The sequence below is a fragment of the Branchiostoma belcheri genome, unplaced genomic scaffold, assembly GCF_001625305.1.
Source record: "Branchiostoma belcheri isolate BF01 breed outbred unplaced genomic scaffold, Haploidv18h27 scaffold3, whole genome shotgun sequence".
Taxonomy (NCBI): Eukaryota; Metazoa; Chordata; class Leptocardii; order Amphioxiformes; family Branchiostomatidae; genus Branchiostoma; species Branchiostoma belcheri.
In genome coordinates this window covers 2732825-2747471 of record NW_017803909.1, presented here as the reverse complement: position 1 = coordinate 2747471, position 14647 = coordinate 2732825, and the positions used below count along the sequence as shown (strand labels likewise).

Here is a 14647-nt window from a genome sequence, read left to right as displayed (position 1 = left end):
GGCCTAAGGATTTCCAAGAAGACGTATTTGGCACTGACAACATGTTAACAATAATGTACTATAGTATCTTATCGCCGCTTGGCCTTCAGGTGTCAATCATTATCCCCACAGGTTCCTGTACATGTTGTGAAATGATCTTAATTGACAGGCGGGACCCCCCAGCGGGTAGATGCGAATCGTACGGCTAATGTTCGTGAGAAGTCGCGAGAAGCTTTCGCGGGAAGCTGGACTTTGATTGTATCAGACGGGGGAAAATAGTGTAAATCCTCAGTGTTGCCGCCTTCAGATTTTGTATACATTCTTCAAAAAAGAACCGCTGAAGAATTTACATCTGATAACTGTAACGGATGTGGTGCAGCCGTGGCTTGGTTATAGGAGACGTGCGTAGCATATCTTAAGCTGTACACGAAAGAATGTTTTTAACACGGAAAACGGAAGCCGTGGAAAAGCGTTAGAATATGTTTATGTTTTGGGCTTGTGGCAGGTGGTATAGTCTACTTACTGCTGTTCTCCATCAAAACAAAGTTATGAAGCTGTTATACTTCACTTTGTTTCGTACTCAGTGAAACGTCGTTCATTTATAATTACGCAGTGGTAACATAATACGTAATGATCAATATGTACGTATGTATTACTTGCGAATCATAACTATGATTCTGGACAATATGGCTCATACTAGTACTATATTAGCTATGTTGTCTGGATGATATCTATCATTTTCTATTTATTCGCAAGGGCTTAATGAATATAAGGACTAAGACAAGAGAACAACATTCATACATTTTGTAATTTTCAATACACACACTACTTGGAATCTTTGCAGGTTCTTGATGGCTCATTATTTTACGTGATATATCTCCTAGTTGTTGCAGCGTAATTACGCTGCTGCAGACCTTGCAGGATTATCCAGTATGGAAACCAATGCTGTAAATGTTTTCCCACTCCTTGTCCTTGAACGTATCATCGGTATTGTTTTTGTTCAAAGAACAAAATGTTGTACAAAGCCATCCCTTCCCTTCCGTATCTACCTGTAGCAGATAATCTCAATTATGATCTCTATAAATCATGGCAGGCAAACAGGTTGGTCAACTCTAGATCTGTTTACAGAAGTGCGATCCCAGTTGGTGCGGACTACCTTCTAAGAATCCTAGGGCTATGCTGGCAACTCTACTCTATTGTCCCTGTGTTGCCCACATGCCCTGAGGCTGGTCTGCAGTGACAACCTATGAAGGATACCCCATACTTTACTTTGTTGAAACTATTAATTGACCTGCAATAGACACCTCCTCCAAACCGTCACAAACAAAATGACAATGTTTGGGATGCTCTGACTATGTAACATGAAGAGAATTGGCCTTGCGGTAACCTGTAATTTTCTATAATGTAGTTTGTATGAATTAGAACTAAGCCGGTACATCTGTCCGATTTAATCTGTCTATTATGTCACTTTTCCGGGTCAGTGGCCTTACAAACTGTTGGTGTGTGAGTGGCACATGCGTTCATGCACAGACCCGCTGTATAGCGATGGTGGTTGTAAACAAAAACATATTATTTTAAAAGTAATAATAACTTCAACGGTCTTAACTTCGCTCCCTCAACTTCAGCGCTCAAGATAAAAGTAAGGAATTGCTTATAGATTAAACCGCTTTCTTTTCTTATAGACGTCTAGACCATGGGTAACATCACCAGCATGACCATGGCCTTTCCACCGCCTCTAACCTCCCAGTAACCTATTCCTATTCCTAGCTGACAGGCCACGATTCGTTCCAAACAGATGTTGATATAGTGTCACATCTGTACTCTGCAATGTACCCCCAAGGAGCTTCAAATAGACTCTAGACTCCTTGGTACCCCCAAAAGACTCAGAACAAATATTCAGAGAGAATGACACTTTCAGACGGCATTGCTTGAAGTGTCTGCAAAAGCTTGTTAAACAATTAGTGCAAAAGCTTGTTTATAATATGTAATAATTGTCTGGTCCACAATGCGAATACAAAAAGTAAAGGTTGAACCGCCTGCCACACTGCATTGTATTTTGATTTATTTGAGTGTCACACCAACGCCCCGGGGCAAAGATTTTCTGACAAGGCTGTGTGGTTTGTAGCAGCGCCACCTTGCGAATTTTCAGCAATCAATAACGTAACCCGAACCCACGTCACTAATTTATTTGAGTATCAGTGTCATTCAAAAAGAAACCACAATTCAAGCTACTTGTTTCTGTCCCCAAGATCGACAGAAGGATTACTTTATTTTCTTTGATGAATGCAGCGTTGTTTTCAGTGGGAATTCCGACAAGAAACGTTACAAGTTATTACAAGATCGGAACAGTTTCTTATTTGACTGGTTAACCGATTCTTGTATTTAGTATGATATGGCGAATAATAATAATAGACTCTTCACTTTCATTTCTTCACATTTTCTTCTTTTCCTGATTTCGGCGTTCTTTGACATTAGTACCGTTTCACAATATTTTTTTGGCAACATATGACATAAATTTCCCTTATTTTGTACGATTTACTGTATGGTCGAAGACTCTTCTTTTTTTTGGCAAACGGACGAATAATCCATATAATCAAACCAACATTGCCTTCCACCTGCAAGGATGACTGCGTGGGTTGCGTTTTACATAAAAGCTTTTATCAGTCTGTACATGGAGGTAGTTATCACCCACTTCATGACACGATGCGGTATCAGAGCACAAAACCACGACTACCGGAAGACACCTGGAGGTAAAGGTAAAATGGTTGGGCTCAATGTTTCAGGTAAAAACTCTTCGCCCGATAAGGGACTCGAACCCTTGACCCTCAGGTACCATTTCAGGTGGCAGGCGTAAAAGCCTGATGCTCTACCAGCTGAGCTAACCGGGCGGTTGGGCGTTGCGCAATCCCCTCATAGTATAAACTGTGCTGAGACATTCACGCACGTAATGACATGCGCACAAGCGTGCGTTTGCATCCGCCATCTTTGTTTTTCACCTGGGTACACGTGAGAGCTTTCCTGTGCACGAAAATGTTCCTGTATTACTACCTAGGGGACGGTGGGGAGAGGGTGTACACTCTGAAGGTAAGTAGAGGTTATGGTTGTTGTCTGGGGCATCTCTCTGACCCTGAAAATCTGGATTATTGGTGAAAATTAACTCGCATGTTATAATTTGTGTTGCAAACGTGGGGAGGGGGGCACATGTGAAAAGTAAGCTTTTTTTACCATGATGTATCATAGTTTTACAAATCACGTTTTAGACCCCTATACTCAGTTTCAGAGGGAGGTAATTGGTACATCCTCATATAAAACATTTAAGCAACATCGTCTATTGAATTATTATGTTGACTTTCCAAAAAATAACGCAAAAATTAGAGTAACGAAGACATAAATTTATGGATGTCACATGAAATTATGTCTTTCTATATTTTCTTACAGAAGGTGGATCCACATGGGAAACCAACATTGTCTGCACATCCAGGTGAGAAGATGCTAGTAATTGTTTATTCTTTGCCTTATTAAAAGAAAATAAGACCCTGTTTACCAAATGTCCACAAGCATTCGCAACAGAGAATTACTGCAACTTGAAATTATTTGTTAAAGCATACTGAAATCTAAGCTGCCATTCCATCTAGAAATACTGTGAAGATATTTACTTTTTTCACATGCGTCTTACTAGTATTTCGTGGTATGGGGAAAAGAAGTTTTACGTGTTGTTTGAATTTCACAGTTGAAACAGTTGTTCTGTAATACAACAGAAATGCAAATGCATACTCACGTCTCACGGTGTAATGATTTCAGGAACTTGACACAAACATTTCATGATTTATAGAAATGGGAAAAATTGTACAGTACAAAAATAAATGACAAAAAGATTATTGGCTTGTTGAGTCACAACTCTGTGACTCTATCAGTATGACTGTGATGTAGCTGCTGTGTTACGCTGAAGCAGTTATACCAGCTATACAGATACAGATACGGACAACTAATTTGGAACTATGCTGCCTTTCTCCCATGCTACAGCCCGGTTCTCACCAGATGACAAGTACTCCAGACACAGGATCACCATCAAGAAGAGGTTTGGTCTGCTCCTCACACAACAAGCCAAACCAGTCATGTGATCTACATCAGCCAATCAACTCCCACAGATCACTCTGCTGAAGGCCATTCCAATCATGTGACCCACAACAACCAATCAACGTCTCCCATTCATCTCAACTCTGCTGGTGTCCAGACCATGTGATCTAGCAGCTTGTTCATCCAACAGAAGATGAAGAATCAAGGCTCACCTCGGTTTCTTCACTTACAAAATTTAAACTGAAACACCTGCTTCAGTATTAGACTCAGTAGTGACTTTGTGAACAAGACCACTGTACCAGAACCAATCCTTGAAGAAACTCGTACACAAGTATGTTTTACCGTTGGTTGCCCTGATGTTCAGTGGAAAAACATGTCATGACTTGATACTTTTTAGAATTTTGGTAGATCTTAAGACTTTTGTACCAAATGCTTTCACAATCACGAGGATTTGAGAGAGCTATTTCTAACAGCAAGGAGCACAGTTTAAAGTTCCTTGGTTACAGATATGTAACAGAACCATTCAAGTTATCATATAAAGCATCACATTCATTTATAGTTCTTGACCTGTACGTAGATACTAGACATTCACTATACAGTCTAGTGGTAGAGTATGGTTTTAATCTATTTTTATTGCTATGTACATGTACTTAATTCTTGAACAGTCCCCTTATGTGTACTATGCCTATCATTTGGAGACAACCAACAGTCATATAGGTCTACCTGGAGATGTCCTATATGTCTTAATCATTTTGGAAGAAGGAATTTTGTGAATACTTGGGTATTTATTGTTGTATCCTTCATAACAATGCAATAAAATACCATATGTGGACAATGAGCTATTTGACTGTTCTTCATTATTTGCAGCTGGATGTGTTCAAATGTATTGTAAATTAATTATGATGTAGTTTTGTTTCATTGTTACACTTGTTGTGGCCATGTGTCCAAATTGGAATAAAATGGTAAATACAGTACAAATGTATTATATTTTAGAGCATCTCCATCAGATGGAGTGAATTTAGCTTTGAAACTGTGCCCAGGCCAGTTAAGTACAGTTATTAAAGCCCCGGACACACATTCAGAACCTTCCCCCCAGGATGACAAAAGTCGGGAGCAGTCTGGCCAGAGTCACGCCTACCTTCCTATATGAATTGGCCCCCAAATAGTAGCTAGCTGACCTTGCTGAACACCAGCCAGCTACTAGCTGACCTTGGGAGATTGGCAATGTTTGGGAGGCCATATTCAGCTATGTGTAGTGTAAGGTTAAGTAAGGACGGTATTAATATGACAGGAAAAGACCTTTGTCTGTAACAGCAGAAAACTGTACCAGTTAAGAACTTCATAATGACCATAACAATATGATATTCAGGGAGCAACATCACAGCTGCAGGGAGAGCACAGCCAAATGGTAATGATGTTGAGTGAAAAAGGGAATTTTTTTTCTTTTTATTCTGATTTTCTTCAAAATATCTTTCAAATCACTGGTATTTCCCATCCTCAAAACTGAAAATGCAGTGATGATGGAGCTAAAATGGCATGGTGAAATTATTTTCATGGTGCAATAATATTTTTCACCGTTGGTAGGCGCTTCTACCATGTCACCGTCCCATGCTTCATACACTGCAGTTATATCAGTAATCACTAGTCGGCGCTGTCCCGTGGATAGCGGGACCTTGAACTGCTGCATTATGGGAACGGCGCCTGACGTCAGAGTTTGGAATTTCATGGCGGACATCAACGAGACGGAAGCGAAGTCTGGGCAAAAACTGGGCGATATTTCCCTTCTAAGATGGTCAATGCCCTGTAAGAACATAGCATAGGGAGGACAGATTATAACTGAGGCCGACTGGTGTGGTTCAGTGACCGAGAGGAGGTATTTTCCCTTGTTTAGAGCCACGATCTGATGGCAGTGTTTTGACTATGTTTTGGAGATGAGATGAGAGGTGCGGCAGGCAGCAGGACCTAGCGGCCCGCTATGGACCAGTCCACGGCCTCCGTGCAGGCCCTCCTGCGGGCCTGTGAGCAGGGAGACCTGGCCGCCGTGCAGGCCCTGCTGGACCAGGGGGTACCGGTGGACGCCGCGGATGACGAGGACGTGACGCCGCTGCAGACCGCCGCGGCCTACGGGCAGGACTCAGTGGTGCGCCTGTTGCTGATGCGGGGCGCTGCGCTGGAGAAACCCAACCACCACGGATGGACACCACTCCTACAGGTAAACAACAAATAACAGTTCATAAACAACATTTACAAACATCACAGGCTGTTTTACAGGAAGATAAGACCAACTTTAGATGAGCTGAGCACAGTTTAATCCGCATAGTCCCGTTTTGAAACGACGAAAAAAGTGAGAGGAAATCGAAGAAAGGTGTCAGTTTCCAAAATATGCATATCAAAGAATGTGTGAACAACTTAAATGCAGCTGACAACAGATTACATGGTTGTACATTATGTACAGATAACACTGAGATGTCAGACTGGAGAGTTATTCAAAACGTATGATATATTATTTAATGTGTATTGGAGTCCTGTTGGGAAGACATTGATGGATTTGTAGCTGGTTATAACTAAGGAATCTTAATGCAAAGCCACACCTTGCCATTGTTTGTAAACAATAACAGGAAGTGAGATATCTTCATCAGGTGTGCAGGGCAGGATAAGCATACCTGTCATGAAGTGACACACAGGTACAACATATCCGTCCCACACCTGAGATTACACTGTCTCTATTGTTCTTTGTGGCGAGCACTTGGCAAAAGGTGTTATAGGGGATTAGAAATGTCTGCTGACATTAGACTAAATGTCATGCAATGCAGACAGGAAGTCACAGGCTATGTGGTATTTATGTGTTGAAATCCACTTCAAAAATGTTATTTTTGGGACGCTACCATATTGCTACAAGTGTCTCGGAGTCTGCCCTTGCGGCAAAGGGGACGAAAAAAGAAAGACCAGTTACTAAAAGGACAATGTAATTATACAGACAATTGCACTGTTCGCCTTTGGGGCACGGAGCGTGGGACGAAAACGAGCGGGGTATGACGACAGTGCCGCTGGGCTTGCCGGCGGTGGCGAAATTGTACGTAACAGTCTGGCTGACTATCGTCATATTGTTTATCGTGCAGTGGATTGTGAGAAACAACAGAAAACACTAAAACTGAGTGATCCAAACAAGCAGAAACACAATAAACTGAGCAAAGTCACACACCAAGATGGAACTGTTATATACGATTGTAATGTAACAAGCCTTACCTTTGGATTAGTTTTGTTTTGACACGTTAACAATTGACACTGCTGTTGAAGAAGACAGGAATATAATTGAGCTGGCCATGATGTCTGGTCACGCAGATGTTGATAGGGACTGACAATGATGTACTTTCAGAAGTGACTTAACTGACGTGGGACATTTGTGTGCCATCTTACCATCCCATCAAAGATTCATAAATGATAAAGCACAGGATATGACTACATACAATGCAATGTATCACTGCACAAGTCCAAGTACTCTCATGTACTTGTTAATTTTTAATACGTGTGTCAAAATCTAGGACTTATATAAGTTATAATGTTTGTTCAGTCTACATAAGAATTGTGATGTGACTTCTAATTCAGCTTTTATGCTTATGGCCTTGGTACTTCTAGTCAAAACACAATGGCCAAGGACATTATAGACCTTTCAGTAACATTATACTACGTAGTCCCAATGCCACTTGGCAGCAGTTCCATACATAGTGTTTAAACTTTTATAAAAGCTTTTACCCAAGATTTGTTAGAACTTCTAAGTGAAGGATTGCAAGTTCATCATACTTAGAATAGGGTAATAAGATGTACTCTATTTGTGAAATAAATGATATACTGCTTGCATTTTAAAGTAACTTTTTTGGCAATTGTAGGAGAGAATGTCTAACTGAAGCTTTGTGCTTTGTATGTCACAGATTATCTGATATCTGGGCACATACATATTGGCGATGATATTGCCAAGTGTATCAATGCATCATTATAAGTTTCCCTCTCAGTGTCTCCTATAGATTTAAAGATCATCACTCCCATGTTTAGATTGAGTATACAACACTCTAGCAACTCATTCCTTTCATATACTGCAAGAAACATTTGGCTTTTGAAAAATCATCTAATGTAGTATCTTAATCTTAGTTGCAAGGTGATCCAGCAGTATATTTTCAAGATTTAGTTCAAAGTGATTGAAAGATTTATTGGATAGAGAGATTTATTTAAATGTTGTGTAGAGAGAAGTGTTTGAAATGATAAATCCATTTGTTGACATTTGGAGTTTGACTTCTGGTGAAAGCTCATTAATTGTGACATTTTGCAAATTACAACATGTTGTCAGGGGAGAAACATTTGGCAATTTGCATAGGCGTCAGACTCTGACCTTTTCACCTTTACAATATAGTTTTCACATTGTGACATACACAATCTGGAGCCAACTATATAATGGGATTGGTTAAAAAGGTTCAATCACCAATGTCACCAAAAGAAAAATTCAGATTGTGCTATGGCTAAGAAGGGCAAAACTGAAGAACTTGTCAGTTTCTGAAGCATAGGACAGATTTTGAAAAAAAATGTTATCTGCAACACAATACTGTATCCATATGAAATTTCCTTGCCTTTTGAGATATTCGACCAATTCTGAAGTGTTCCAGTTAATTCTGTGAGGGTACATTTTTGCATGTGTATGTCTGTGTACCGTACAGGGTTCCTTTGTGTACATAGAAACTTTGTTGACACATACAGTCCACACATTGACCTTTGAGTATGACCTTTTGATTGATATTGCTGGGGAGAGTAGAAAGGTCATGGAAGGTCAATAATTGTTCAATGGTAACATTTCAAAGTCCAAGTTAATATTACGGTAATACCACAGATGATGATGAATACCACAGTATAATGTTAGCACAATATTACCTACTAGATGGATACTAGTAGGTAATATTGTGCTGGACCCAAGAATGACCACTATCACCACCAATTCAAATGTTACTACAGTAATTTTAGAAATATACGCTCAAGAATTATAGCAAGCACAGCCCAGTATATTTACTGTATTTATGATTTATGAACTTACACAGGGGTCTCCCTAGAAATTCTGAGGGAAGAGGTGCTGCCTAATTGGTTGAGGAAAAAATCAGTGAATTTTTATGAAAATATTCAACATTTTTGGTGAGGTTTTGGGGAGAGCTTGAGGGGGAGCACCCTTGCTTCATTGCTTGGAGAAAGCCCTGCTTATAAGTTATATCTCAACTGACTTGTGTAATGTGTGTGTTCTTCAGGGTGCCAGGAATGGCCATTTGAGTGCAGTGGAGCTGCTGCTACAGAACAAGGCAAACCTCAACCATCGCAGTAAGCTGGGGGCCACGGCGCTCACGCTGGCGGCGCGCGGCGGTCACGCCAACGTCATCCACATGCTGCTGGAGGCGGGGGCGGACATCAGCGAGGCAGAGACCCAGTGGGGGATCACGCCGCTCATGGTCGGTGCCATGTACGGCCACGACAGCGTGGTGCGGTTACTCTCACCCATCGATCCCGGCGGGCTCCAGCCGCCCCACACGCCCGACATGACGGCATGGAACGCGCTGATGCTCGCCACGTGGAACGGACACCTGAGCACCATGCAGCTACTTGTGGAAAATGGGTACGACCCAAACAGGACCAATATACTGGACCAGACTCCCTTAGAACTTGCCATATCGAGAGGGAACAAGGCGAAAGATATCAGAGGATACCTGGAGAAAAGGACCAGACGGAAGCCAAGACTTGGTAAGTACACACTCCCAGATTGACAAATGTGTGTAGCTTAAAGATTGACACATAGGCAATTGTTCTTTTATATCTGCTGTGTCTAAGTCATACTAATAGTCATAACTACTGTTTTGTCTGTCTTCCTGCCGTGTGCCCCCCTCCCCACCTCAGCAAGTGCCCAACACAATGTGCCCAGTGTGCTGTACTGTATCCCTATGTGTGTCCTATAAAAACACATTTCCCTGGTTAAAAGAAAAGATCAGCACAAGTGATTGCAATTTGAATGGAATCTGAGCAGATTTGTATTATCCTGTCCAAACCCAGTAATTAAAAGATTCTGTGTGCTTGTTTTAACTACCTGGGAATCCTGTCCACTGTTTTCCTACTGTAATGGCTGAATGATGTCTGCTGAGAGAATTATGTTCCAAGGTGGTCATTTCAGGTTACTTAGGTTGATCCCTTCTCTTTGTTAAGTAAACACCAATTGATGTAAGGAGTTTTTCTTGTCAAAGATGCTCTTCAGTCTGCACCCATGATTGCCAGGGTATTTTGTACTAGTATGTCTGGATATTTGCTGACGAAGTATTGAGATTATAGGGAATAAAACAAAAATGGCTCAGTGGAACAGAAAAAGCTACAGAAAATGATTTACACAACGTACATATAGCTTTTTAAATCAATTTTGTCAAATATACTGACTTTTAACTTTTCTCAGTCAGAGTGTGTTTTAAGTTGACCCTTAAATAAATTTTTCCAGTACTATTTCAGACTTTCAATATATTTGTGAATAGATGAAATAAAATTATGAGGTATATTAGGGCAAAAGATCTTTGAATAGTACATTTGATTGAGCCCTACATTCGCCAGAAGCGGTCCAATCACCAATCACAGTGTTGATTCTGTTGCTAGGTGACACCAGATGAGAGAGACATTTTTAGACAAATCATCTGTTGCCATAGCAACTCAAATATTCCGCCCAAAGGTCACAAACCTAAATATTTGTTTGTGTAGTTGTCAAATCAGGAAACAAACGAAAGCGATGCTTCTTAATGTAATGTTTACAGATTGTATACTACAGGTTTCATCAGTAAATCTGTAAAACATGTCCCTTGTGTTGACAAATGGTTTAATAGAACAGATTCATCAATTTGCTTATAAATATCACTGACCCTCTGTACTTCCTGTGTGGAATCATACCAAAGATGATTATAGCATTTTAATGATTGATTATCATGATTTTCTTCAGAAAGATGAAATCTGTTACTACTAAGATTTAATATGAAAATTACATGGAATTTTGTCATTTCTGAATTCCTTAATCTAGGAGTGGTGTGGTACTAGTATTTCTGTCTGGTAGGATTTGTGGAATCTTGTCCCCACAACCCATTGTCTGTTGTAACAAAGCGTTCTGTATGACCACAGATTGACAGAGTCTGGCAAATTGACCCACTTCATGACAATAGCCATTCTGATCATAAAGGTGTTCCTCACGCATTCACACAAGGTTTATAGTGGTGTATGTTCACACAATACTGAAGCTAGCTTAGGAATTACATTGTTTGTTCTGAGACAATCTACCCCTATATACTGCAACTTCAGGACTGGGTGAATGAATGAGTGAGACAAACCTGTACTTCTGACATAAATTTTGTTATCTCTGATTGATATTAAATGTGATCTTAAAGTACTGTTTTTCATGCATTTTAAATGATTGAACAGCACTTTGGATTTGTGATTGCCAAAATAAGAGATTAAATTGAGATGTTACCATGTCACACATGAAACGGTTCTACAACCCATGTATGAACTTCATTCAGCATTCAATTTAGTGTGCTTTCCGGCTTGACTGTATGTTGAGTTGATTCCCCATTGTTTGGTCTATTGGTTCTCGTACATTTCCCCTTAGGGAGCCTTTGTTCCATTGTCCATGAGGAGGTTGCAGTACTCATGGTATCAAGTAAGTGTTATAAACAACTCCATTTGTTGTGGCAACAACGTCAAGTGATTGTCCACTGCTGTTTTGTCGTCAGTCCCGGACTGTTTCGGTACAAAATACGTGACGTCCCTCTTATACCTTTTCGCAAGAAAAACTAGGTCTCCATGCCTCTCTGGACGAGATTGAATAGTTGCACTTGCTGTATATGTACCTTGTGAAGTGAGGCATAATTTCCTGACACCATTAGTCATTAGAAGTGGTTGTAAAGGTGAAGACGTTTGTAAGGGCCTTTAAAGTCTTGTAAGTCAATGCAAAAGATACAAACATCAAAAATGATTTTAAAACTGCAGCATACTGGTCTTCATAATGAAAAACATAAGAAGACATGGAAGATGATCTTTTGATTTAATAGGCAACACTTTATGTGAGAGTGATCTAATTGGCCATTGAAAGAACATGAAAGAGTATCCATGTGCTGTTGACTCATTAGATACATGGATATGCTTACAAAAAATTGTTTTTTCCCTGTAACATTGATAGCAAAGTCGATCAAAGGGAAACATATGACAACTTTTTACACTGTCAGCATATTACCATGCATACTTGTAACCCTTCTTTCGGAAGTCTCAATCCTGGTAATCTGGACATTTTCCCACCTTCCTTACCGTACCACCAACAGAAAGCTCTCAGGCTGACTGTGAGAAATCCTGTCAACACATTAAGCTACGTGTTCAGCAGCATTTGTTTTTGTAGGTTCAGGTGTTTTCTACAGCCAATAGATCCCCACACCCCCCTTAGGTGTGTTATGTCAAGATTGTGTTGGCCTTTACTAATTGCAGTGGTCTCTGTCCAGGTTCCCAAGGCGAAAACATCCTTTGTTAACATAAACCATCCAGGACAAAAGTGTTTGTTTTTCCAAGCAGCTGTTTTGGAAGCATCGATCCTGGATTGGTGTACACCACTGGTGGTGGCCGTTTCTTTTACCCCTGTTTTTTGTTTGTTTTGCTCTAGGAACTTCATGCTCTGAATCTGTGCAAACATTTCTTTATGGAAATGATAATTACAGACTTTCTGCTTGATGGAAGTTATACATTATCTTTAAATTGTAAGATTAGAGTCAATAGCTGGATCACTTTCACAGTGAAAAAAAGGAAGAATTCGTGATTTTATATTCAAACATAGAAAACTAACTATGCACAGGTGTTTTTGGTTATGACTTCTTACATATGATACATTCCTTGCTTCCATGTCAGAATGTGTGACCTGTAACTTAGTAAGTAGTCATAACCTTCTTGGATGATAACTGGTATTGCTTTCAAATGTTCTTCAGCAATTGTTGACATTCAAGAGTTCTCTCCACTTGTGTCTTACATCAGTTGTATGTTTGTGTACAAGATTATGTTGAGGTGACTTATGTTATCATTTTGCTACGTGTCACCTACATGTATGTTTAGAATTGTTTACCTATGTGTTTACCTATGTACACATTTACTGATATCATAATATTACTACATATATACACCTTGTGAAAGTTTGTGTCCAGGCATTAACCGGCCTCGTGTTTTTGTTTCCCATGTACAGTTACTGATGAAGAGACCAAACCAGACATCATAGAATCTGCCAAAACAGGTGAGATCAACATCTAATTTCTCCCTACCATTACACATTAGTGTTTTTCATAGGTCAAACATACAGCTTTACAACATGTCAAACCAAAGCATTCTTATGATTGGACTAGTAGTGAATTCTGTTATCAAGTTATATTAATGATTATACAATTCCATCAGTCATGCTAAGTAACACATCATTTTGGCCAAATATTTCTCTACAGTATAAACATACTTAATATAGAAATCCTTGATGTTTCACTGTACAGAAGTATTATAACTATATAAGGTGCATGTACATGGGAAGTGTTTGTATAACTACTACTAGAGTTCCACGATCTCATACCTTCGCCAAATGGTGTTAGCCTTTATGACTAAGAAATTATAGATCAATCCCCCTGATTGTGCAAATAGGATCCTATATTGCAGCAATTATAGCTGTTGATCATATTCTAAACCAGAAGACAGTCTTTTCTTATCAAAGAATGCCATTATAGCATTTCCTCATAAATTATGCAAATGAGGTCCTTATTTGAATAAGTTATGTTTAATTATGTTCACCTTCACACAACTTTCAAATATCCCAAGTATGAAATTCCAGGCAGTTACCACTATGTAATTATAACATTTTTTCATTAATTATGCAAATTAAGTCTTCATTTGCATAATCGATATCTGCCTGTATTTCTGCTGTTCTTAATTACATATGTCACAAGCTTGAATAGTCTTATCATGGAATGCAGCTGATTTATAGAATTTCCTCATTAATTATGCAAATTACATTAATATTTGCATAATTGTAATATTATTATGTCACGCATCACTTCAGCTACCTACATGCCAAAAATCACGACGATCCATCAATCGGTTCTTGAGTTATTCGCCTTTAAACATTTTTCAACTACCACCCCTGCAGTTCCAGAGCAAGCAGGTAGGGGGCTCAAACTCATGTCACTTAATTTACAGCACAAGAGCTATCTACCATCTAAATTTCATGACCCTAGCATGTCCAGATCACGAGATATCAAAACCGGAAGTTCAGCTGCAATACCATAACAAGCCGCTAGGGGGCCCAAAATCTAATCAGTTCCACGTCTCATGAAGACCTACCCACTTACCAAATATCAAGACAATCCATCTTAGCCTTCTTGAGTTATCGTGCTGACACACACACACACACACACACAGTCACACGAACGCCTACGAAAACATAACCTTCTTGGCGAAGGTAATAAGAAAATGGATAAAAAGAAAGCTCACAGCAGTGCTCAGCATGGATGGACTAGTCCATTCACCT

At 39.7% G+C, this 14647-nt stretch overlaps 2 protein-coding genes and 1 non-coding gene across 5 annotated transcripts in view; 2 read left to right on the top strand and 1 right to left on the bottom strand.

The window, feature by feature from the left end:
* Positions 1–2774: 2774 nt before the first annotated feature.
* On the bottom strand, positions 2775–2867 carry Trnak-uuu. Its single transcript has 2 exons — positions 2831–2867; positions 2775–2810 (listed from the first exon to the last, which is right to left on the bottom strand). It is a non-coding gene; the product is annotated as a tRNA-Lys (tRNA).
* Positions 2868–2913: 46 nt separating this feature from the next.
* Positions 2914–4894, top strand: LOC109473677 (H/ACA ribonucleoprotein complex subunit 3-like). Its single transcript, XM_019773634.1, has 3 exons — positions 2914–3063; positions 3418–3460; positions 4003–4894. Exons 1-3 carry the CDS (start codon positions 2932–2934, stop codon positions 4098–4100), a joined length of 273 nt encoding a protein of 90 aa, XP_019629193.1. The 5' UTR covers positions 2914–2931; the 3' UTR covers positions 4101–4894.
* An 828-nt stretch (positions 4895–5722) lies between these two features.
* The window catches only part of LOC109473669 (ankyrin repeat and SAM domain-containing protein 6-like), a 27796-nt gene continuing 18871 nt past the window's right edge, over positions 5723–14647 (top strand). The window contains exons 1-3 of one of the 3 annotated variants that reach the window (XM_019773623.1): positions 5730–6268; positions 9339–9825; positions 13325–13372. In XM_019773623.1, the coding sequence (XP_019629182.1) occupies positions 6032–6268; positions 9339–9825; positions 13325–13372 (772 nt within the window). In that variant the 5' untranslated portion in view covers positions 5730–6031. Of the gene's footprint in view, positions 6269–9338; positions 9826–13324; positions 13373–14647 lie in introns of all 3 variants that reach the window. The other 2 variants (XM_019773625.1, XM_019773624.1) reach the window with 2 other exon arrangements.

Coding starts and splice junctions, on each gene's coding strand:
- LOC109473677 (XM_019773634.1), top strand. CDS start 2,932: ATGCGCACAAGCGTGCGTTTGCATCCGCCATCTTTGTTTTTCACCTGG. Junction 3,064..3,417: donor AGAGGGTGTACACTCTGAAG/GTAAGTAGAGGT, acceptor ATTTTCTTACAG/AAGGTGGATCCACATGGGAA. Junction 3,461..4,002: donor AACATTGTCTGCACATCCAG/GTGAGAAGATGC, acceptor CCCATGCTACAG/CCCGGTTCTCACCAGATGAC.